Source organism: Perognathus longimembris, chromosome 2 (genome assembly GCF_023159225.1).
Source record: "Perognathus longimembris pacificus isolate PPM17 chromosome 2, ASM2315922v1, whole genome shotgun sequence".
Classification (NCBI taxonomy): domain Eukaryota; kingdom Metazoa; phylum Chordata; class Mammalia; order Rodentia; family Heteromyidae; genus Perognathus; species Perognathus longimembris.
In genome coordinates this window covers 75,460,821-75,483,738 of record NC_063162.1, presented here as the reverse complement: position 1 = coordinate 75,483,738, position 22,918 = coordinate 75,460,821, and the positions used below count along the sequence as shown (strand labels likewise).

At 55.5% G+C, this 22,918-nt stretch overlaps 2 protein-coding genes across 6 annotated transcripts in view; one reads left to right on the top strand and one right to left on the bottom strand.

The window, feature by feature from the left end:
* Positions 1-7,159: 7,159 nt before the first annotated feature.
* The window catches only part of Adcyap1r1 (ADCYAP receptor type I), a 51,229-nt gene continuing 35,470 nt past the window's right edge, over positions 7,160-22,918 (top strand). For all 5 annotated transcript variants that reach the window (XM_048339520.1, XM_048339519.1, XM_048339517.1 and 2 more), the window contains exons 1-3: positions 7,160-7,680; positions 15,110-15,226; positions 16,434-16,539. In XM_048339520.1, the coding sequence (XP_048195477.1) occupies positions 15,176-15,226; positions 16,434-16,539 (157 nt within the window). In that variant the 5' untranslated portion in view covers positions 7,160-7,680; positions 15,110-15,175. The remainder of the gene's footprint in view (positions 7,681-15,109; positions 15,227-16,433; positions 16,540-22,918) is intronic.
* On the bottom strand, positions 18,231-19,162 carry LOC125346728 (40S ribosomal protein SA-like). Its single transcript, XM_048339523.1, is given in 2 exon segments — positions 18,231-18,806; positions 18,808-19,162. Coding segments are annotated over 2 exon segments (888 nt in total). The 5' UTR covers positions 19,120-19,162.

Below are 22,918 nucleotides of genomic sequence, written 5' to 3'. Positions count from 1 at the left end.
GTCTTGTCCTTCCTGGTCAATTTACTCTCTGAAGGGACCACTACCTCTCTGGTCCCTGATGCCACATCCAGTTTAGTCTTTAGTTCCCAGAGTTGAAGGCATAGTCATGTTCCACCGGAAGGGAAATATCTGAAGATGATGGGAACCTTCCAGAATCTAAAGCCCTGTGCAGCCTGAGCCTGTGATTGGGGGAGGAGGCCACAGCCCTGAGGCCTGGTGTCTCGCCAGGGCTGGCAGCTGGGCGAGCAGCTGTAATGGGATTAGGGCTGGCCATGCCCACCTCCATGCATGCCGCCCCAAAGCTTCTCTCCTGCTAGAGCCCTGATTAGGATGCAGCCCAGAGTCTACCTACTCCAGCCAGGCCCGGCTCATTGTCCTCCCTCCCTGGCTCTGCCAGAGCCTAGCAACCCTCACAGGGGAGCCCTTTCCCATCACTGTCCTGCCCCTGATCTTGCCCCTCTGCTCCAGGCAACACAGCAACACTTGCCTTTTTATTGCTGGGGGAAAAAAGCCAGCGAAGGGAGCCAGCTGCTCTCACCAGATTCTCCTGATGACCCTTCCCCATCTCTTCTGAAATTCTAGACCCCCTTTTAAGATTCCTAGGCCCCACAGTAGTGCTTGAATTGCATTATAAGACTGAAGTTTGATTCGGGGGTTCTCTGACTCCCAGCATCCATACCAGGAAGCCATGAGTTCTAGAACTGTAGTGCTTTATGGCCAAGGTTGCAGCACTCTGGCTAATTCTGACATTTGGTTATTATATGACAGAGGAGCCTGTAGTCCAGACATGGGGTCCATGGCAAAGGATCAGGGTGACAAGGGTTCAGAGATGCTGTGGACACAATGATTACGGTTTCTGAAGGTACAGAGAGGGGAGGTGGGATTCATTTACTGGCTCACAACCACTATCTGGCTGTCCTCAATGCTGGACATGGGACAAGTAGCAAGTTTCGAGTACTTGACTGCTCGATGTGTAGTATGGGGCAACATAATTGTCCATAGCACTATGTAGCAGAGTTTTGGTCTGGTCCTCCTTGATCAGGTCTTCTCTCTAGACTCTAGCTTTCCCATGGAGGTTGAATAGAGATAGGGGTTGGTGATTCACTGGATCAATCAATAGGTATTTCCTGGGTGCTGACAAGTGTTAGAGAGACAGCAAGATGGTCCAGGCTCTAACCACAGGGAGCTTCTACCAGGGGGTAGCCTTGGACCTAACAGCCCTCACATCCCAAAAGGTGCTCTAGAAGGTGAGGGCTTTGGTGCTGAGGTCTAAGGCCCACACAGTTGCTCCCATGGCACACAGCCTGCATAAGGCCCTCAGCTTGCTAGTGATCCAGGACTTCAAATAGGGGGGTGGGGTGGGGGTCTTGCCTCCATGAATTAGGCCAGTTATGTGGCAAGGAGGAAGGGACTTTGTGGAAGTTATTAATTGCTAATGCATTAACTTTAAGCTTATGCACAGGTTGTTTATCCAGGGACAGCCTAAGCTAAGCCTGAGGAGACTGCTTTCAAAGAGTGTCTAAATATCCAAGATGGGCAATCAAGTTCTGTTGGCTGCTGTGTGTGCGCATGCATACGTGTGTGTGCATGTGTCTCATGGCAGTGACTGGTGGACAAACCTAAAGGCTGAGGTCTTGTTCCAGGATTACAGGGAATTGAGTTCTATCAACGTCTCCAGAGAGTCCCCGGGCCTGGCTGATTCTTTGATGGCAGCCTTGTAGGACTGAGCAGGAGACCTCGATTCTGCCACATAACTGTCGCACGAACAAACCAGTGTTTGAGGTCAACATATCTGCATAGCTTGTTGTGCCACAGTTTAAATCTAACACTGTCCAAGCCCACTTCAAATGTTTTAGGGCATTGTGTGGGCCCTGTCCTGCCAGTTCAAGCTCCCTTGCTAGCCCTCTGGGTCTAGAGCCCAGGTACTTCAGTGAATTTCTTGTAGACATGTCTCCCATAAGCCATGGCAAAGGATTATTTCATCAACTGCCAATCTGCTCCTAAAGTTGGTCATCAAAGAATGTTTTATTTGCCCTACTTTGAATGTAATTATCAGCACCCAGTGCACGATACCAAGTCAAGGCTCAGCCTGTCACCAGCCTTATACTTTCCTGAGCTGCTTTTCTGGGAATGGCTGTATCTGTGCTTCATGCAAGCTGCCTCCTCCCACACAAATTATCTGTAATTTCCACACCTCCGTGCTTTGCTGAGGCCCCTGTGTGGAATCCAGGGCTGGTGTGGGGTAGGCATTCCTTGTCATTTTCAATGCAGTCTAACCAGGCTCTGAGAAGCTGCAGGAGCAGCAAGAGGCACCTGGCTTTGATGGTGGACGCTGAAGGAGAGGACAGATAGGAGTCCAGTCTATCCCAACAGGAACTGGAGTCAGACTCCACACCATACTTGCCCCCATTGGAGGGCAGGGTGTGCACAAAGTGACTCTGAATCATACACCACACTGTGAACTAGTTGACCGATCTTCCCTGCAGCAGAGAGGGACAGGGCAGAAACTGGAGGAGTGGCCTTCAGGAGAGAAAAGGAAGTCCTGGAAGGGGAGGGGAGGAAGAGAGTGCTCAGGTGGTGCTAGAAATGGAAGGAAGCATTTCATCTTCCTTCAAGCAGCAGTGCTCCCCTCCCCCTGCTGCACGTTTGGTTCCCAGGGGTAAACAGCCAAGTCCTCAGGGAAGGGACTACAGGATGAATTGGAAATGTCACTTGCAGACTGACAAGAATTGCCTGACAGTGATGAAACTGTGCCTGACAGACAGGTCCATTGCTGCCGAGGTTCTGTGGGAGAGAAAACATCTCTTTGCTGGTGGGGAAGATGTGCCTTCAGACTGCAGATCTGTGTGTATGTGCACATGTGTGTGGCCCTCTGGGAGAGCAGCGCTGGCGCAAAGGTTGCATGGAAGGCATGTGTGGATGTGCATTGTTCTCATGTGCAGCAATGAGTATATGCACTTGCACACGTGTGTGGCCCTCTGTGAGAGCAGTGCTGGCACACAGGTTGCATGGAATGCATGTGTGCAGTGTTATCACAAGCATTCATGAATGTGTGCATACGTACATGTGTGCACGTGTGTGGCCCCCTGTTGCATGTTGCATGGAGTGCATGCATGTGTGTGCAGCTACGAGCATCTAGATTTGGGCATTTGTCCTGCCCCTGGTCAGGAGGATGTCCATGAACATTTATGTACACAGGATGATGAGACGCAGGACCTTTGACTCAGCACAGGGTTCTTTTACTCTGGGCTTCAAGGCATGACTTCTTTTTTTTTTTTTTGGCCAGTCCTGGGCCTTGGACTCAGGGCCTGAGCACTGTCCCTGGCTCCTTCCCGCTCAAGGCTAGCATTCTGCCACTTGAGCCACAGCGCCGCTTCTGGCCGTTTTCTGTATATGTGGTGCTGGGGAATCGAACCTAGGGCCTCGTGTATCCGAGGCAGGCACTCTTGCCACTAGGCTATATCCCCAGCCCCAAGGGATGACTTCTATCACCTGCCTCACCCCAACACACCCACATTTTCTGGCTTCTCAGAAGTACATCTTCCTTCCTAAGAATTACAGTCCAGGAGAGAGCAGAGGATGAAAACCTGGAGGCTGACCTCCACTTGGGATGTGGTAAATCTCGTATCCCAACGTAGCATTTCTGGTTCCTGAGCCTCATTTTCTTCCTCTGTCAAGAGGGGTACTAAGTGGTCAGGTCAGTGGTCAGAATTCAGGGTCTCACATCCCTTGTTCCCTGCCTGTTACTGACCATTGTTCTTTCCTTATCTACTTGATGGAGGAGAGAGAGGCACAGGCCTGGCCCTGGAGGTGTGCTGAGCCTTGGAGGACAGCACTCCCTCTGCCCTCTGCTCTTGGTCTCTTTGGAGGCAGCTGCAGAGTTTTGGGCGGATCTGGACCCCATGTGGCAGAGGCCTAACCTTCATTGCTTGCTTTCCTGGTGCATGCTAAGGTCCTGTGGATCGGAGTCAATGGGGTCTCTGCTCTGGATGGAGTGCTTGCCACTTAGAGGTGCATGTGGGAAGCAGGGATCAGAGGGCCCATAGGGCTGGCAACAGTGGTTCAGGCTTCTCTGACTACACATTAAAACCTCTGGGGAGCTTTCAAAATACTTTTGCCCAAGCCTCTCCACAGAACAATTATCTAATTATCTCTGGCAGTGAGGCCTGGACAGGGACATTTAAAAAGCATCCCCCAGAGGAGGGGGCGGTGTCTGTTACCAGGAGGATTGGAAATCCCTGGCCGGAGGTATGATGAGCTGACAACATGATGCCATACATGTTAGCTTTCTACCATAAAACACCTGTGCGCTGGAAGGTGCTGCTGCTGCCTGAGTGGCGCCAGACCGGGGCAGGCTGGCATCGCTGGGGCCTGGAATCGTGCATGGAGTTGCTGCTAGGAAGAGATGAATGCAGAGTTAGGGAGGTCTGGCATTCATCTCCCTCAGCCATGTCTCAGAAAATTGAATTAAAACCCATATATTTCAGTTGCTGCCTGCCTGACTGGCTAGAAGAAGGCGAGGCAGTGAGCACCTTAGGGCAGGGAAAAGTGGGTGAGGAGACCCCAGTCCTCCTCCTCAGAGGGGGAAGGCAACTTAAGGGGGGTCTGGGAGAAGGCCACTCCCAGGTGTGGACCTGAGCTCCAGGCTGCCCAAAGCTTGGCAGGTGGGGTGGGTATGGTGAGCTGGTTAGCTTGGAACATCAAAGTTTACAATTTGACTTATTGGGTGATGGGGATAGAGAAGAGGGGGACCTTGGCCCTGTTTTTAGAGGTGGTCCCTTTGGGTAAATCAAGTATATACTTCTTACTCAAGCCAAGCTAAGATGGTGTGGGAGCCCAGAGGTGAATGTGTGAGGGGTGGGGGGCAGGGAGGAGACAGGGCATAGAAGCTGAGGCTGTGTGGTCAGAGGGGTGGATTAGTCCCAAGTGGGGAGACACAGCGAGTGTCATGAAAGCCATCTGTGTATCCTTGGATAGTCTTGCTGCCCTCCAAGCTCCCGTATTCACAGGAAAGGGCTGGGTGACACATCTTCCTGAATCCTGACACGACTGTCTTCCATGTGCTGATATATCTTCCATGCCTGGCTCAGGTGAAACGGACTCTTCGTGTATCCAGCAACCTGGAGAGAATATGTTTGAGGGGAGTCTCCTGACTCAGATAGATCATTAGAAAAATGTCTGTGGTTTGGGGGACTTAGGGCATACCTGGCTGCAGTGGATTTCTACCCCACTGTACTCTTGCTTGCCCCTCTGGGCAGGGCACTGATAGTTCCAGAGCCCTGCCTTTCATCTCACTATGGTCAGCTAGGGCTCACCTTCTGTTCATGGGCTCTGAAGTCAAGGGAGAGCCAGTGAAGGTTTGGACACTTGCTGAGGATGGCTGGGCTCCTCCCTCTTGTGGTGGATGCTGTCCAGGGAAAGAGGATGGTGTGCTTCAGGTGCACACATGCTGTGGCTCACCATGCACGTGGGCACACAGAACAGACAGCAAGGACCCTGGAATAGGGCCTGAGGAACCCAGATAACAGAGTAAGGAGTAAACCAGGAAGGAGAGGCAGAGCTGCAGCTCTGTGGAGGGCCCCTCATCCTGGAGCCTAACCATCCACACTTCAAGGGTAAGATGTAGGAGATCCTGATTCCATGTTTCCATGGCTTCCTGGACCATGTCCTGTGTGCCTGCTCTCCCAGACTTGCCTCCCAGGGCATCTGCATGATGTACAGAGCATGTTCACCCTTGATCTCTCCAGCATTATGGCTGAGGCTGATGAGGGAAGCCACTCCAGGCCTGGTTCCAGAGGGTAGTCTTGTCTGTCTGTCTGACTCCAGCTCAACCCCTGACTCTCCTCTCTCCATGAGTCTTGTGTATTCCTGAGGACTGGCTCACCTCTCCTCTGGGAACAGGAGCCCTCTGACTAACAGTCTAACAGGGAGGTGGGCAGCGTGCTCACTGAGTGGCAAGGAGGAAGCTGGGACTTCCTGTCTGCATCTAGGGAGCTGCATGCACCTTCCTGTGACCTCAGATCACCCCTGCACAATCTCTGCATTCCCTTGCTGAGATTGGAGTCCCCAAGAGAAGGCAAGTCTTCTCTTTGCTTCCTCTTCCTCACTGGGGATTCCTCAGCTACGTGACCACCTAGGACTTGGAATCTGCCTCGCCCCCGGCATAGGAATCTACCCAGTAACTCACCAGAATGGGCAAGGACAATGCCCAGTGCCAGAACTAGAGATTGGGATGTGGAGACATATTTGGGGCCAATGTTGCCTGGTAGAATGAGGGCAATCAGTGAAGAGGCTGGTCGGTACCCCTATGGTCTGGGGGTGGGCAAGGACCTCCATGGGATGGGGTGGGCGGCCTAAGGGTTGAGCTCCCTGGGAGAGGTAAAGGCTCTCAGCTAGGCTCCTCCATAACTGGCTGTCCCAACTGACCTGTTTGGTCCCCTCATTAAGTCTCAGTTCACCCATTTGTACTAGGAGAATTGAGCAGGACCACAATAATTAATCATGGTAATTTATTCAGCATCAATAGTAAGTGTAAGCCTATTATGGGATGCAGTACTATGCTTGTTTAAAGCCGTCAGCAAGACCAGGCGTAGATGCCAGTGGGGCAGCTCTAGCTGCTTATCCAAGCTCGCAGCACTGGCATACTGCAGTCTGGTTCATTTCGAGACACCATTGTCCTATACACAGATCACACCTTATCTGGCCATAAAAATGCTCCGTGGGGCGCCACATTTGTGGACGCCCAGGTAGCCTCCCCTCCCCTGGCTGGGGGCCGAGAGGAGGTGGAAGAGGGTCTGAGACCTCCTTTCCTGAGCATTGGTATTGGCTCTGGGACGCGGGGTGGAGATGCCGGGAGCGCTTCCTAGCACTGGACCTTGGAGGGGGGGGGGGCGGGGGGGGGAGGAGAAAGGCGGCGAGCCCCGGGGAGGCCGACACCAGCCGGAAGCCCGGCACGTAGCTGGGGTGGGCTGTGGCCTCCGCCTCCGCGCCTGGGGGCCGGGATGTCCCCGTGAAGCACCCGGGGGCGCAACGCAGGGTCCGCGCCGCGCCTGCCCGCAGCCGCAGCCTGGCCCCGCCCCCGGCGCTCATTGGCCCGGGCCCACCCCCAGCCTGCGGGGGCCCCAGGGTCCGCAGGGAGCCGGTGGTCGGTCGCCTCCCTCCGGCGCGGCCCAGCTCGGCTGCGGAGGCGGCGCCCGTCCCGCAGGACCCAGCGCGTAGGGTGACCGCGCGGCGAGGGGCGGACGCGGGGGTGTCTTGCTCGCCACTGGGCGAGGACTGGCGGCGGCGGCGGCTCCAGACGAACGAGCGCGGCCCCCCGCGTGCGCACACGCGACTGCTTCCGCACAGGGACTCTGGCCTTCGGCTAGCTTACGGCACTCCGACGCGGAGACCCCCGCGCGGCGCGCGCCCCTCGACTCCCGCTCCATCATTCCCCGCTCTCTCCGTCTCCGCGCCCCTCCACTTCCGATCCATCGGTCCCGCACCTCCCATCTCCCGCTCCATCTGTCCCCGCGCTGCTCCGCTCCCGCTCCATCCGTTCCCGCGCCCCTTGGCTCCTGCTCCGTCCGTCCCTGCGCGGCACGGAGCACAGAATCCCCAGCTGCGAGCCCTCCCCGAGGGGTGTTTGCCTGGTGCCAACCTGAAGCCCCGCGGCCCTCAGCCAAGCCCGGCAGCGAGCAGGTAAGAGCCGCCCCTGCCCGTTGTCGCCGGGCTCCGGGTCCTGGGCCCCGCAGGCACCGCGAACCCTTCTGGCTCCGGGAGACGCGGGATCGGGCCAGCGAGGGGCAGAGCCCTGACCTCCAAATGGGCGTCTCTCCTGCCCACCGCCTGCGGCGCCGCAGTGTCACCTCACCAAGTGAAGTGTCCGGGGCTCCTGCCTGGGAGCTGGCGGGGGCGACCATGCCTATAGCCCATTGGAACAGAGTCGGCCTAGCCCAGTGCCAGGAGGGGCATCCAGGGACCGGGATGGCACTGTGACTTCAGGGACCCTGGAGCCCTGCCTCTCCACCCCAGTCCTCTATGGGGACTCAGAGCAGAGTTGGAGGGGTCCCTGGGGCTGCGGTCCGAGGGGCTTTGTTGGGTGAAGTCCCGTGCAGGGGAGGCGGGAGGGGCTGCGCGCAGGATGCACCCCTGTGGTGATATATTTGCGATTGTTCAGAAAGAACTGGTCCCTGCCTTTCCTGAAGCGAGGCACGCCGAGGCTGGAGTCTGATGTCTGGTCTTAATCCCGAGAGGAAACGCCTTCCCAGGCCTTCCCAACTTGAACTGGAGACCCTGCCTGCCTCCCTAAATGCCCAGGCATCTGCAGCCCTGGTGGGACTGAAGCAGGCTGAGCCCAGCTTGGATGCCTTGCCGGGAGGGGGCGTCAGAAGGGATAGAGTAGCCAGGGATGGATCAGGATCCTGGGGAGGTGGTGGCACCTTACATGGAGGATGAGTGAAGCCTGGAGCTCTTAAGGTGCTCAGGCCACCTCTGGACCATCCTAGAGAGGGTGGTGGGCCCTGCTGGTTCTTTAGACCTTTCTATGTTTTAGTGAGGTGTGCCAGACTCCCATTCCCTATCTCCCCTAGCCTCCCAACCCTCGCAGCAAGTGACAAAAACACCAAGTGAGTGGTGGGCTGGAGGATTGGAAGGGACGCTCAGGACACAGAGGCAGCTTGTTCGGGGCTGCAGCTGGCCAGGGGCAGCCAAGTACCCTGAAGGGCAGGTTAGAGGATGTGGACTTGGGAGGAGGATGGGGAATTGTTTCAGCCTGTGTGTGTGTGCACGTGTGCGTGCGCACACTTGGGCATTTACTTAGGAGACCCCACTCTGAGTTTGGTGCTGGAAGCAGGGGCAGGGGGCTAGTGGAACCCCCAGCCTCAAGCCTGCTCCTCTTCTCAGTGACCTTGGACAGGGCAGGCAGAAGCTCCAGTCCAAACACAAGCTGAAATTGAGCATAGGAATTAGAGACAGGATGATCTGCCACCCAGTGTACATCAACAAGTGTGTGTGGCGAGGTGGGCCTTCCCTCTTCCACCCTGAGCAGTAACTCACGCTTGAGAGAGTGTCTGAGGCATCACCCTAGGGCTCTGCCCTCTGTGCAGTGAGGTGGTGGGGGGCTTGAGGGAAGCTGGAAGGGCTGTACATTGTGCATTAGTAGAGGTTAAAGCATGCCTGAGGCCCTGCTGTGTTAAGGTTTGGGCTGGCAGGGGCTGATTGAAGAAGCACTTTGGGACCCATCCTTTCTCTCAGGCCCCCTCTCTGCCCTGCTACTTCTTGCACTGTGTGTTGAATACCTGGATACACACAGTGGACATGGATAGATCAGTGCCCCTGGTGAGATGCTAGGAAAGACAGGACACAAGGCCACATGGGGGCTTTCCTTCTTCCCCAGATTGCTGGTCTCCAAGGGACAAGCATTTCATTGAGTGGGACTGGCATTGATAAGTGGAGGATACCTTGTGCTGTCTGTCAGATGACAAAAGCTGTATGTGCCAAGTGCACTGTGTGTGCTCAGATCAGTACCAGGATGGTCTTGCCTGAGAGAGGCTCATTGGGGAGCTGCTGGGGGCCATCTGGTGAAAGAGTATGTGTATCTTAGGGAGGAAGCTGAGGAGGTGTACAACCAAATAGGGGCAGAGGGGCTTTCTTTCCTAGGAGGGAAGCGGCCTCAGGAAACCATAGCCCTTCCTGAACTAAAGAATCTGCAGCAGCTGGGGCTGATGCATTAGGTCTGGTGGTCCAGTCGCCTGGTACCGAGGCTGCAAAATCCTCAGCAGGGTTTGTGCCGAGCTCTGGATGCCGTCAGAGGCACACAGTGACAGCCTCCCCCACAGTGACACAGAGAGGGAGTGACACACAGCTGGGAAGCATGCACGCTTCCGGTGACACCTGTCGAGAAGCTAGGACACAATGGAGATGTACACCAGAAAGAAAAGCACCTCTTGCTCAAATCTGGGCACAACTAAGGACTCAAGGATCAGCCCAAAGTCAGCAAAAGCCTTCCTTAATCATGGTGCAGATGTGTGGGGTTGAATGGAAGTGAAAGCATGTGTGTGTGTGCATGTGTGGGTGCACACATGTGTGGGTGTATGAGCCTAGAACAAGGATCAGCAGCCTTTTTCTTCAAATCCAGTCTTTTTTTTTTTTTTTTTTTTTTGCCTTTTTTGCCTTTTTGGCCATCGGACTGCATGACAGTGATGTCTGTCTGCAGCTGTCACTCAGAAGCCACCATAGACACCCATAGAGAGGTTCAGGCAGACTTCACTCGTGGGCACTAGATACTTGAATTCAAGGTGATTGGCACGTGCCATGAAATAAAAAGGTTAAAATGGTTCTTCTGTACCATTTAGAAATGGACAAGCCATTCCTGGCTCCTGTACAAAAATAGAGAGTTAACTGGAAGAGCTTGACGACAACTGGTCTGTAAAGGTTAGGAAAAAGGCCAGGAAGTGGGGGGCTTGGTGCTGGGGGCTGCAGGTGCCCGAGGGCAGCCTGAATGCTTCACTCCTGGCTGGAGCTTGGGGTTCCTGTATGTTTGGGGTGTCTGTCCTAGTGGGGCCTAGCACTCTGTCCAGGCCAGCTTCCATTGTGTATATGGGCCACAGGCTCCTGCTTAGCCCTTCCTTCTTCTGCTTCTGTCCCTGAGGAAGAGGTTCTGGAACTTTCCCACCCTTCCCTGAGGCAATGCTTATCTTTTATCCTTCCCTCATTGTTGGAGTAGAGGTGGGAGGAAGTGAGGTAGGTTCTGCCCTGGTTCGATTAGTAAAGCCACAGGTGGGAACAGTGGAGATGATGACCTTTTCCTGCCCGTTCTCTGTGCCCCAGCTTGGCCCTACTTGGAGAGGGGAGGTGGGAAACAGCCAGTAGTCCCAGCAGAGGGGACAGGCCCTCAGGGCCAGGAAAAAGGGGCAGTGCTGTCCTTTTCCCTAGTGGAGCTTTCCCCAGGTCAGAGGGACCTGTACAGGCCAGGTTTAGCTCAGGGAACAGTTCAAGGAGACTCCGAGCTCCCATGGAGGCACTGGTTGGGTCCTGACTATGAGGGGATGGTTGGGGAGGCCAGTGGCCATGGGGGGCTGGCTCACTGGGAATGGCTGGAGGGTCTGCAGGTTCTCCCCTCCTCCAACATGGAGCTGGTGAGTCACCGCTGGCTCCATCGGCTGACTGCTGGCTGAGGACGCACCCGACACTGCTCAGCGGGTGCGGGGGCACCACTGCCTGACAGGCTCACAGGACCATGCTCCTGCCCTACCCTGTGCTGAGCTTCCCTGTTGGAGAGGAGGGCATGCCATTGCTCTGCCTGCCAAACTCCCCTCCATTTCAGGCATCTGTTTTACACCCTATTCCTGCTAGGGCCTGTGCTGTGACCTGCTCCACTCTGGTCTCAGTTGATTTTAGGATGTAGATGTCTGCATATACACAGACAAAGGATGGAGTAAGAGAGCAACCGCAGGACTGGGGGATAGGGGTGCAATGAGGCATCTGTGGACTTGGAGCTGGCCTTCCTTTTACCCACACCAGAGAGCAACTATGTAAGCATCACAACCAGATGACTTGGGCTCACTGTCCAGCCCTGCTAGGTGCTTGCTGTGGGGCCTTGGGGCAGTCTCTTGGCTTGTCTGTGCCTCAATCTCTCTCATTTTAGAACAAGGACAGTTCTTGTAGGTTTCAGGAGCTAATGTGCATGTATTGCCCAGAAGATAGCCTGCATGTACTGAGTAAGAGTACTTAGTGAACACTCCCACTGGCAAGTGCCCGCCTGTACTGAGTATGAGTACTTAGTAAACACCTCTGGCAAGTGCCTGCCTGTATTGAGTATGAGTACTTAGTAAACACACCCACTGGCAAGTCAAGATGCAGCAGCCCTGCCATTTTCCCCATGTGAGCAAGAAGTGCTGAGGTGAGAGCCATATCCTTGAACTCACATATCTAAGAGACAGGAATTGCTTCCTTCCCAGTCAGTCCACAGGTGAGCTTAGAAAGGTTGAACAGCCTGCTGCCTGGGGACTGAAGCCGAACAATCTAGCCAAATGGGGAGTGGTTCCCGAGTCTACCATTCTAAATGCTCAGTGGTAGAGTTCAGTTGTCCTCAAAGTCAACTACCCAGTGGAACCTGTACCCAAGGGGCAGCACAGGGATGTGGGGCAGTCAGGTCGTCCATCCGAGCCCAGTGCCTATGCTCATGGTGTGCAGTCTAACCCTGGCTGTGGTCACCTGGCTCATCTCCTGATGGGGCCCTGGGCTGTGGTCACCTGGATTATTTCCTGGTGGGGCCCTGGGCTGTGGTTACCCGGCCTCTCCTGGTGAGGCCCTGAGCTGTGGTTACTGGGCCCATCTCCTGGCAGGGCTTTGGGCAGGGGTCATCTGGCTAATCTCCTGACAGGGTCTTGGCAGTGGTTACCTGACTCATCTCCTGGTGGGGCCCTCGCTGTGGTCGCCTGGCTCATCTCCTGGTGGGAACCTGGCACCTTGGGAGAAAACGGAGGAGACAGCCAGGATAGAGCCGAGCAGCTGACAAGTGGGCACAGACCCAGCGCATGCATCTCTGAAAGCTGACCTTGGCCAGAGGAGCCAGGCCTGTGCCTGGAAGAGCCTGGGCGAGTGTGTTTAGGCAGGTGGTTTGGGTCAGAGTTGTCCACCAGGGACTGTGCAGAGTCGGGGGTGGGGGAGGGAACAGAGCCCCCAGACATACTCGGGTGCACAGGAAGCCAGGGTGGGGCGCCTTAGGGCTGACTCCCTCTCCTTTTTGGTGGGCAGTCTGCCACTGGGTGGAGGTGGACTGCAGTGCAGGGAGCAGGCCAGTGTGTAGGGGCTCCCAGCTCCTTGGCCCTGCATGCTGGGCTGGCATACCCCTTCTGTGAACATATAGGTAGTGTGGTGGGCTGGTGGAACTCTGGTAGAAATGTGGTGGTAGATGGGGGTGAGCATTCTGCCTGTGTGCCCATGGCTGCACGTGTGTGGTTACCCCTGCCCATACTGCTGTCTGCATCTGCAGCATGTCTCAGGGCTATGATGCTTAGGAGTGCCTCTGTTTCTCACCCAAGGGTGTGTGCATCATGATGTGCATTCACAGGCTGACCAGCATGTCAGGAAGCCACCCTGTGCTGGCATCTGCACATGTCTGTGACCCTGGTGGTCTTGTGTTCCCATTATGGATGTTTGCAGTGAACGTTCCTATGTGCATGAGGGATACGTTCATCTATATGCTTATCTCTATGGACTTGCATGCGTGTGTGTGTGTGTGTGTGTGTGTGTGTGTGTGTGTGTGAGAGAGAGAGAGAGAGAGAGAGAGAGAGAGAAAACTTCAGAATGCAGCGAGCCCTCATCCACTTGCTCCTGCTCCCTGTCCAGCCCTCCCTGCCTTCATTCTGTATTGCCTCCATGGTCCTAACAAAGGTTAACATAGAATCTTTATGACCCAACCCTCCTGATGCTGCCTGGAGATAGAGAACTGGGGCAGCAGGCAGAGGGCTCTGCTTCCCTGAGCACAGGGGCCCAGTGGACACCCAGGCCACATGTAGCCAGGAGATCCAGCTGGGGATGGGCAGTGCTGGTGTCACTGGGCACCAGTAGCTTGACTTTCCTGTGTTTGACCTGAGGTTGTTCAAAGGGCTCAGGCCTGATCTCACAGGATGTCCACCTTTCCTAGCAACTCTTGTCCCTGGAGGCCCTTCAGCCACTGCTGAGGTACTGGGACCAGGCAATGCTCCACCTCAGCCAGGCAGAGCCCAGGATGGTAGAGGTGGCTAAACCCTCTGGTGCTCACCAGTGCCAAGCTGGAGGCACCCTGTCACCATCCAGGGTGTGCAGAGTTCTGGGAGGAGCACAGAGATTGAGCTCTGTGCCTGACATAGCTGCTGCTTCTGTGTCCAGGGGAACGGAGCCTGTACCCCTGCCTTCCTAGCCCTCCAGCTGCAGGAGGTAGCTAGGTGCATGGCCATGGTGCCCAGAACCCCCTGAGCACCATTATCAGTATCTGCATAGCCCTGGGCTGGGACTGCACAGGCCCCCTTCTTTCCAGTCCTCTGTCTTGGGCTTTGTTTCTCCTTTGGGTGCTTGCTCGTTGGCAGCCTGGGGAGGCTGGGAACCAGGCAGGCACGTGTTCAAGGCCTCTTGGTTGTTGTACCTGAGCAGACTTTTTCCAGTTCTACATGGCCTCCTAAACCACACTCTGTGGTTATCAGCACCCCCAATGTCAACCCTTCCTCGAGCAATTTAATAGTAATTTAATAACAACAACTTGGGCTGTTACGTTCTTCCTGGTCATACTGGCACTACCCAGCTCTGCATGTGAGATGGCTTCTGTGCTGTTCCCTTTGTTCTAGTTTCGGTTTCATTTTGTGCTGGTCTGGGCCTGGGTACTGTCCCTGAGCTTTTTACTCAAAGCTGGAGCTCTACCACTTGTATCACAGCTCTGTATTACCTCTTGTTAGTGATTAATTGGAAATAATCTCACAGACTTCCTGCCTTGTCTGGCTTTGAACCATGACAATCAGATCACAGCCTCCTGAGAAGCTAGGATTACAGGTGTGAGCCACCAGAACTTGGTTGCTATTTTAAATGATTGCAGGAGTAGCCTTGCATCCCCTGTTCCAGTACTGGGATTTTAACTCAGAGTCTCATGCTTGCTAGGCAGCTATTCTGTTACTGAGCCACACCTCCAGTCCCTTTTCACTTTATTTTAAGGTAAGGTCTCATGTCCACCTCAGACCTCACTGCTCTTATTACCTCATTGCTGGGATGGCAAGCAGCTGCCACCATGCCCCGTTTATAAGCTGAGCTGGAGTCTTGTTAATTTTTTGTTGGGGCTGGACTGGAACTGTGAACCTACTGATCCCCATGTCTCCAGTAGCTGAGATGACAGGCATGGATCACCAGGCCCAGCCCCATGCACATGCTCCTTTTCTGTGTCAGTGTGAATATTTCTAGATGGCCAGTTGCTAGGGTATGTGGGGTATGTATTGACAATATTGGAATGAGCTGGATCTTCTGCACTCAGTGCTGGCACCTGCCTGCTTGTGGGTTCGGGGAGTAAAGAACTGGGTCCCAAGAGGAGATCCCTGGGGCTTGGGAGTATGTTGCAGGTGGCTGATGCCACCTAAGAACTCACGCCTTTCCTTCCCTGCAGCCTGTGTACGTGGGGGAGAGTGGAGGCTGCTGGGAGCCAAGGCCAGTGTCCTGGCTAAGCAGCACCATGGCGGGTGTCCTGCAGGTAGCCCTGGCTACTCTCCTTCTGCTGCCTGTGGTAAGAGCCTACAACCTCCCTCCATCACTCTTTTGCATACCAGAGACCTTGTCTTTTGTCTGCCTGTACCCATACTAGTCCCAGCATCTTCCAGGTACCACTCAGCATCTTTGAGTTACAGATGGACCGCTCCTCTAGAGATAGGCCCACACTTTCAAATCTATGGATGCACCCTTTCCATGTTGTCATCCTGGTACACAGAGGCCATGGTTGGGGTGCAGAAGCTCTGTTAGCTTCCTGTCCCCAACAATAGGCCCTGCCAGCCCTGGACTCTGAAGGGGCACTCTGCTGGTGTCCCTTCAGCAAGGAGCGAGTGGGAAGTGAAGACTCCCTACTATGGGCCCCACCACCCAGCCTAGGAGCCTGGGTCTCTGTCTTCTTGCTGCCCTGTATGACTGGCAAACACCAGACCTTCAGGGAGTCCGTCAGCTGCCAGGACTGGAGCAGCCTGAGAGCATGGCCCTCGGCAGCTCAGATGCCACAACCCCCTCTACATGCACGGGCATTCTTGAGGGAGCCATCCTGGCCCCAGGGCCTGATTCAAGTGACAGCATTGAGTGCAGTGTGCTGTGAAGTCCCTTGTTCTGAGCTGGAGTCTGTTGGGCACCATGGGGCTGTGTAACCTGGCTTATGGTGTCTTGACTTTTTTGAGCTTATTTCTCCTCCTCTATAGATGAAAGGAGACCCTGAATGCCTCCTCCTTCTGCACTCCCCAGGGGACAGGAGAGGCATGCTCTCAGCCCAGCCTCTGCTTGCTTGCCTTATCCTGGGAGCCCCAGGCTGCCTGGGATCAGCCCCTGGTTCCAGTCCCCTAAGCAATGAGACCCAGCAAGTTCCTGTCTCTACTTGTTTCAATGTCTGTAAAATAAACAGTGATATAAAGTATCACGAACACATGCTCACACAGACTTATGACCTTCAGAATAGTTGTCTGCACTTCCAGAGTACTTCATGGGAGTTTGCTAATGTTATCAGTGTGGAGGGGTGGGGTCTGTCCTGGCCACACCGTGTTGGTGACCGAGAGGAACCCCTTAGTAATTATGACAGAGTGGATGCCCTGGCTCCTGATGGACCAAGTTCTCTGCCCCCTCCTCTTCCTACTTCTTCCCAGCTATCCCCAGGTTTCTGCCCTGGGTTTAGGAGGCTTGTGAGTGGTTGCCCTGCCCCCCCTGCCCCCCGCCTTACCGTCCATCTGTGTGTCCTGTAGGCCACTGCCATGCACTCTGACTGCATCTTCAAGAAGGAACAAGCTGTGTGCCTGGAGAAGATCCAGAGGGCCAATCGCCTACTGGGCTTCAATGATTCCTCCCCAGGTGAGTGAGGTGGCAGAGCATCCCGCTGTCCCCACTGTCCCTGCATGGGGGTGGCCTTCCCCAGCCTCTGCTGTACCCCGCAGCATGACAGAAGGCACTGCTCTGGGGCTGTGGCATCCTGCCTCTGGATGTGGCGTCCTCTCTCCCCTGGGGGCTGAGACGCAGCTGGAGCCTGGCCTGGCCAACAGCTGTCAGGGAGCTTGTTGGGATGCCGCCTGGGCCAGTGGCAGCTGAAATGCAGCTGCTGTGGTGGCTGGGCTGCGAGAGCATTGGTCAGAGTCAAGAAGAAGTCTCCTCTTGGCAGAAGTCAGGGCAGAGGGAAGCAAGTGGTCACCAGAACTGTGTGCCACAGGGCTCTAGGGGTTGGAGGGCTGAGCGCCTGCGCTGGACATGGCCATAGTCTCAGGATGTTGTCATTCTCTCCCTTTCCCATTGGGCCCATGGCACCCCAGTCTCAGGGATGACTGAAGGATGCCCTTTAAGGCTTCCCAGGCCAAGGGACAGGTGCAGCCCCTGTGCGGCCCAGGGGCCCTAGGTAGCCTCTGCTTCCATCTCCCTACTACAGGTGGGCCCTTGAGGCCCATCAAGGCAGTGCATCTTCTGCTCGCATCTGAGGGTACATAGGGGCCTGGGGCCCTGCCCCCTCTCTCCTGCGCGGTTACTGGAGGGTGGACTCTCAGCCCTGGTGAGGGGCTATGTGGTTTCCTTGGGGCCCTCACAGATCTGAGCACCCAGTGCCTGAAGGCTTCACTGATCTGCAGCCCAGTTAGATGCAGTGGTTCAAGCTCCCTGGTCAGTGCCTCAGTGAAGACAGCTGAGAGGGAGGTGCCCTAGGCAGAGCTGCCTTGCCAGCCCACCCAGCACAGGCTCAGCCCTGTGGACTCTATACAGGTCAATACACCTACTAGGGAAACTGAGGCAGGGGCCAGAATGGGTGCAGATCTGGAAGAATTCAAAGACTACCCAAAAATTATCTGGTTCAAAGTGTCTTGTTTAGGGGATATAAAGTGAGGTGCTGGAGGGGAATGCCTGCTCAGATCACATGGCTGGATCTAGACCTCAGGTATCTGCCTCCAAGCTCTGTTATTTCTGAATGGCAGGTCTCTGAGCAGAGCCACTGCTATCCTTATGTCTAGGAGGAGAAAGGTGAGGTGGGGTGTGTGGGGCGCGCCTTGCTGGCCTCACCTGTGTGTCCCCGCCCCGGAGTCACGTGTGGCTGTTATGCTGGAACCCGGAAAGGCGATCCCGGCTAGCCCTGCCTGCCTTCTGGCCCCGGGGTCACGTGGGGCGATTACGTGGAACCGGAAAGGCGGTTCTAGCTGGTCCGCCTCCCAGCCTGGGGACCACGTGTGGCCAAGATGGCACCTGGAGGTGAACCCGGAGGCAGTCCTGTGGGCTGTGACGTAGAATTAGGCCGCCTCTTAGGATTTAGCCAACAACAATCAGAATTTAACTGAATTTCCAAACTTAGCAAGCACCAACAAAAGAACAGAAAACCTTTTTTTTTTTTGTCTCTTTCAAAGCAGATGTTAATAAGCCCTTTTCCTCCTGGGCAGCCAGGGGGGCTGTCTCCCCTCCATCCAAGACATTCCTCAGCAAATGCTTCCCAGGCTTTTTTTTTTTTTTTTAGAAAGCTCCGTTTATTATTTCCCACCAACTTTCTTTCCACTTTCCTGAAGCGCGTGCAGAGTTCAGGACCACTCAGGAGTGGTCCCCACCCATTCGGTGGCCTGGGCGGTGGGCGCGGCTAACCAGTCTTCCATGGCAGGCTGGGCGCTCCAGTCTTCGGTGGGGAACTGCTGGATGGGCACGGAGGGCACCTGCACGCCCTCCGACCAGTCCGCCACCTCGGGCTGCGTGGCCGTGAACTTGGGGGCCGGCGCCGTCCACTCACCCTGGAACTCCTCCTTGGTCACCGCCTTCTCAGCCGCGGCCTGCTCTTCCTTCTCAATCTCCTCGGGGTCGCGGTAGAAGTAGAGATCCGGCATGACCTCCCAGGGGTGCTCGAGGGAGATGGTGCCGCGCATGCGCAGGACTTCGCGGGCCAGCATCCACCACATCAGACCCACCGAGTGCGCCCCCTTGTTGTTGCACGGGATGGCGATGTCCACGTAGAGCAGCGGGGAGTTGGTGTTGCAGAGCGCGATGGTGGGCAGGTTCACGTAGGATGCCTCGGTGAGTGGCTGGTGGTCTGCCCGGGGGTCCGTCACCACCAGGAGGCAGGGCTCCCGGAAGGCCACCTGGATCTGGTTGGTGAAGGTTTCGGGGGGTGAAGCAGCCGGCGATTGGGGTGGCCCCGGTGGCAGCAGCGAACTTGAGCACGGCGCGCTGGCCGGTGTTGCAGGAGGAGATGACGCTGATGTCCGAGGGGTTCTCGATGGCCACGATGGTGCGGGCAGCCAGCAGCAGCTTCTTCCACGTCCTCTTCAGGTTGATGATGTAGATGCCATCGGTCTTCCTCTTGTAGATGTACTGCTCCATCTGGAAGTCCAGGTTGGTGGCGCCCAGGTGGGTGCCCGTGGCCAGGAACTTGAGCACGTCCTCCTCCTTCATCTGCAGGACATCCAGAGCTCCAGACATTGTGTTAATTTCCCTTTAAAGTTACAACAGGAATCAAGAACAACGCCTTATGGAGCCCAGCCTGGATAGCGCGCAAAGCGCTTCCCAGGCTTTCTTAAAAGGGCTTTTACTGTCCCCAGGGTGATCCTCTCCCAGGTCTGCGCAAGGTGGTGGGAAGCCTTTGGTGGAGGAGGGGTGACAAGGCGGCGGAGGCCCCCCCACCCCCCACCCCCGCCCACCTCACTAGTTCGCGAAACGTCCTGGGGACGAGGCACTTGGCCTGGGATCTGGGGGATCAGGCCAAGGCTCGTCTATGGGCTCATCAGAGGGAGGCGTTGAGCCCCTCTCCTCCTGGGCAGAGGGAAGGCTGTTTCCCTCACATTCAAGACGTTCGCCCGCAGATCCTTCCTGGGCCCAGATGCTCCCCCTTTGGGGGCCTGGGGAAAAGCAAGTCTTAAGGGCCCGGAGGATTGGGAAGACTACTATGAGAGGGAGCTCCTCTCCTAAGTCGACTTCCCTCCTTTCCACTTCCTGCTCTACGTGTTCCCAGGTAGCCCGGCTAAAGAGATAGGCATCTGCCAGCCAAGGGGCGGCACATGTCAAGGCCTCCCAGATCCTTGTGGCCTGGGAGTCTGAAATGTCTAGTCCTATGGTCTGGAGCGTGAATCTCAGGACCCGGAGATCACCTTGCTGACTTTGAGATTGCCCCATTCTTTCCGGGGATACCCTTACCTCTCCGAACTCGCTTGACTTGGCTCGCCAGAAACCTACACTTCCTTGTGCCCCACATTGGGCGCCAGCTGTCAGGGTCCTTCGCCCCCAGCGCTCTCCTGGCCAGCGGGAGGGAGAGGTGGGGAAGCGCGCCCCGACCGAAGCGGGCGAAGAAATGGTGAAGAGTTGACGGACCGCCCCCGGCCTCCCTTTCACCGGAGGACAATCAGACAGTCCCGGAGAAATTCTCGCATAATTTCGCTTTATTGGGAGGAGCTTCGGCCTTAAAATGGCAGGAGGGGGAAGGGTGTGTGCGCACCTAGCTAGGGGCTATGAGGGGTGGCCTGAGCTGTCTATCAAGGGTGGAGGGCCGAGGGACCAATCCTAAGAGGCGGCCTAATTCTATGTCACAGCCCCCAGGACTGCCTCCAGGTTCACCTCCAGGCGCCATCTTGGCCACATATGGTCCCAAGGCTGGGAGGCGGGACCAGCTAGAACCGCCTTTCTGGTTCCACTTAATCTCCTCACGTGACCCCAGGGCCGGAATGCAGGTGGGGCTAGCCGGGATCCCCTTTCCGGGTTCTGGTGTAACAGCCACACATGACCACCGGGGCGGAGACACACAGGTGGGGCCAGCTGGGCGTGCCCCACAGGGTGGGGGAGAATGGCAAAGGCTATGTGTCCTAGCACCCCATCTGTTGAGCCCAGGGCTGAGGCAGGACAACATAGGCCCCTTGAGTGTCCTGGCTAAAGTGGAGAATGGAAAGGCAGTGCTGGCAGGAGCCCCCCAGTGTGCTGGGGGCAGGGGTGAGTGTGCCATCAGAAGGCTGGATACATGACCTGCTGGAGAATCAGACGATGTAGGAACTAATGGAGAATCAGTCAATGCAAGAACTGATGGAGAGTCGGTCTATGCAGGAGCTGCTGGAAAGTCAGATGGTGCAGGAACTGATGTTCTGGAACCTGGCTCTTGTGAGGTTACCAGGAAACCAGCCACCATCCAAGCTGATTAAATTGGAACCATGAGTGGCCATAGCCACTGGTGTATAACACCTCCAGGTGGTTCTTGTGGTTGGCTGTAGTGAAAGAACCCTGTGGTAGGCCCAAGGGATAGTTAGGGATTGAGCAGCAGAAAAGAATGGAAGATGACCCAGAGGGACGTTACTCCAGATCAGGTGCCACATCTACAAAAGGCCTGGACAACTGAGAGCTCTGACAGTTTATGTTAGAGCCCTGGGCCAGTGCCGAGGCTGCATGTACATTCCCTTTCCACTTCTAGTGGAGCTCTGGACTCCCCATGGGGCTGCCTTCCCTGCAGCTTCCCCCAGGCTGGCCACATGTGAAGGCTGGATTTGGCTAGGGGTCAAAAGCCTGTGGACCACTCCCATCCATTCATTCTTCTATGTGGCCTGCATGCCCCTCTGCCCTCCTTTACTTGCTGGATGCACAATGCCAGGATGCAGTGAGGGCCAAGAAGGGGCCAGGGTGCAGAGAGATGCACCTCTACTGCCCAGAGCTGCTGTGGGCAGTGGGAAGGGAATAGAGAGAAGGCACTTTCCTCTGGCTGGTATGGTGACAGAGAACCGTGCAGTCTGGAGGAGGGCACAGGATGAGCGTTCCCCAGAAATGGGGCTGGCAATATAGCCTTCCTCTAGTCTTGAGCATCCAGGGGAGAGAGGGGGCTTCACCTCTCCAGTGACCTGCTTGAAGCGAGGATCTCATCACTCTGCTCTTCCCTCCCAATGACCTTGAGTTAGGAAGTGGAGCAGGCCAGGGCCAGGGCCAGGGTCCGGACCTAATCCAGCAGAAGCTTTCCACAGCCTGCAGGTGGGAAGAGAGGAGACTGACAACCAGGCTGGACCACCAACTCTATGGTTCTTTCCTGCTCTGGGACTTTTGTACAGGGAAGGGCTGAGATAGATCATGTGGATGGCCAGTGCTGATGTAGACCTGCTGTGTGCTAGGCACAGTGCTGGTGCCTTATCTGACCACCACAGTAACCTACAGGGCTGGGTCTGTTACTCCTGTTTACTAGATGAGGAAACAGAGGCATAAGGAGGTTCTGTACCTTAGCATAGGCTATGAACAGACATTGGAACTTGAATTCAAAGTGTCTGGGCCTCGGCCACTGGGCACAAGCCTCAGGAGATGACACTGTGTCCCAGACCCTCCCTAGGGCTTTAGCTATGGGGCCATTGAAGGGTAAAGGCTTGGGTTATCGTGTTGAATGAGAAATGCCTGGAAAAGAGCACAGGGCAGTGGGCAATGTTTGCTATGTACCTGACAGAGATGCTGTGCTTATTATAAGCATGGCTGCCTTAGTGTGGAGGGCAATAAGGCTCTCTGTCTTCCTCTAGGTTTGTGCTAGAACACACAGAATCTCCAGGTATCAGGCCAGTGCTGTTTGGAACAATTGGGAAAGAATCCTCAGAGGAGGAGGAGAGTTCAGAGGGCCAAACTTGTGCTTAGAAGGGTGGATGGAGAGGCAGGGAAGGGGGAGAGAGACATAGAGGTAAAGGTTTGTACAAGGAAGGGAGTGAGGAGGGCAAGGTTGTCCTAGCTGGGTCTTGTGAGCTTGTTTCCTGGGCTGGCCTTGAACCCATGACTTTCTGATATGAACCTGCTAGGATTCCAGACATGAGGCACGACATCCAGCTTCATGTGCTATTCTCTCATAGTACTGGCAGAAAAGTAGGATTGGTTTCTACAAGCATCCACAAACCCTGGATAGTGCATTGCATAATTATCACTGAGCAGCAGGAATTTTCTGTTGCTGCTGTAGGGTTATGAGTGACCGTGGTACTCTTGGTCTGACTTTAGTGTCATTTTGTGGCAGATGACTGCATAGCATGTTTATGTATCTCCATGCATATCTTTTGTGTGTCCCCCATAATCTTCTAAATCTAGTAAGGTGGGTTGGTTGGAACAAGAACTGTGGTGTGTTGAGGAGGTATGGTGCTATGGGTGGGTTGGGACCGGGGGGCTTGGAGGGCTTTTGTTCCCTCAGCCCACTGCTAGTCCTCATTGGTCTTGGGCCCTGAGATAGCAGTATGGGAGAGACAGTGGGAGGAGGAGCAGTGAGGCGAGGAGACGGCTGGCAGTGGGAGGT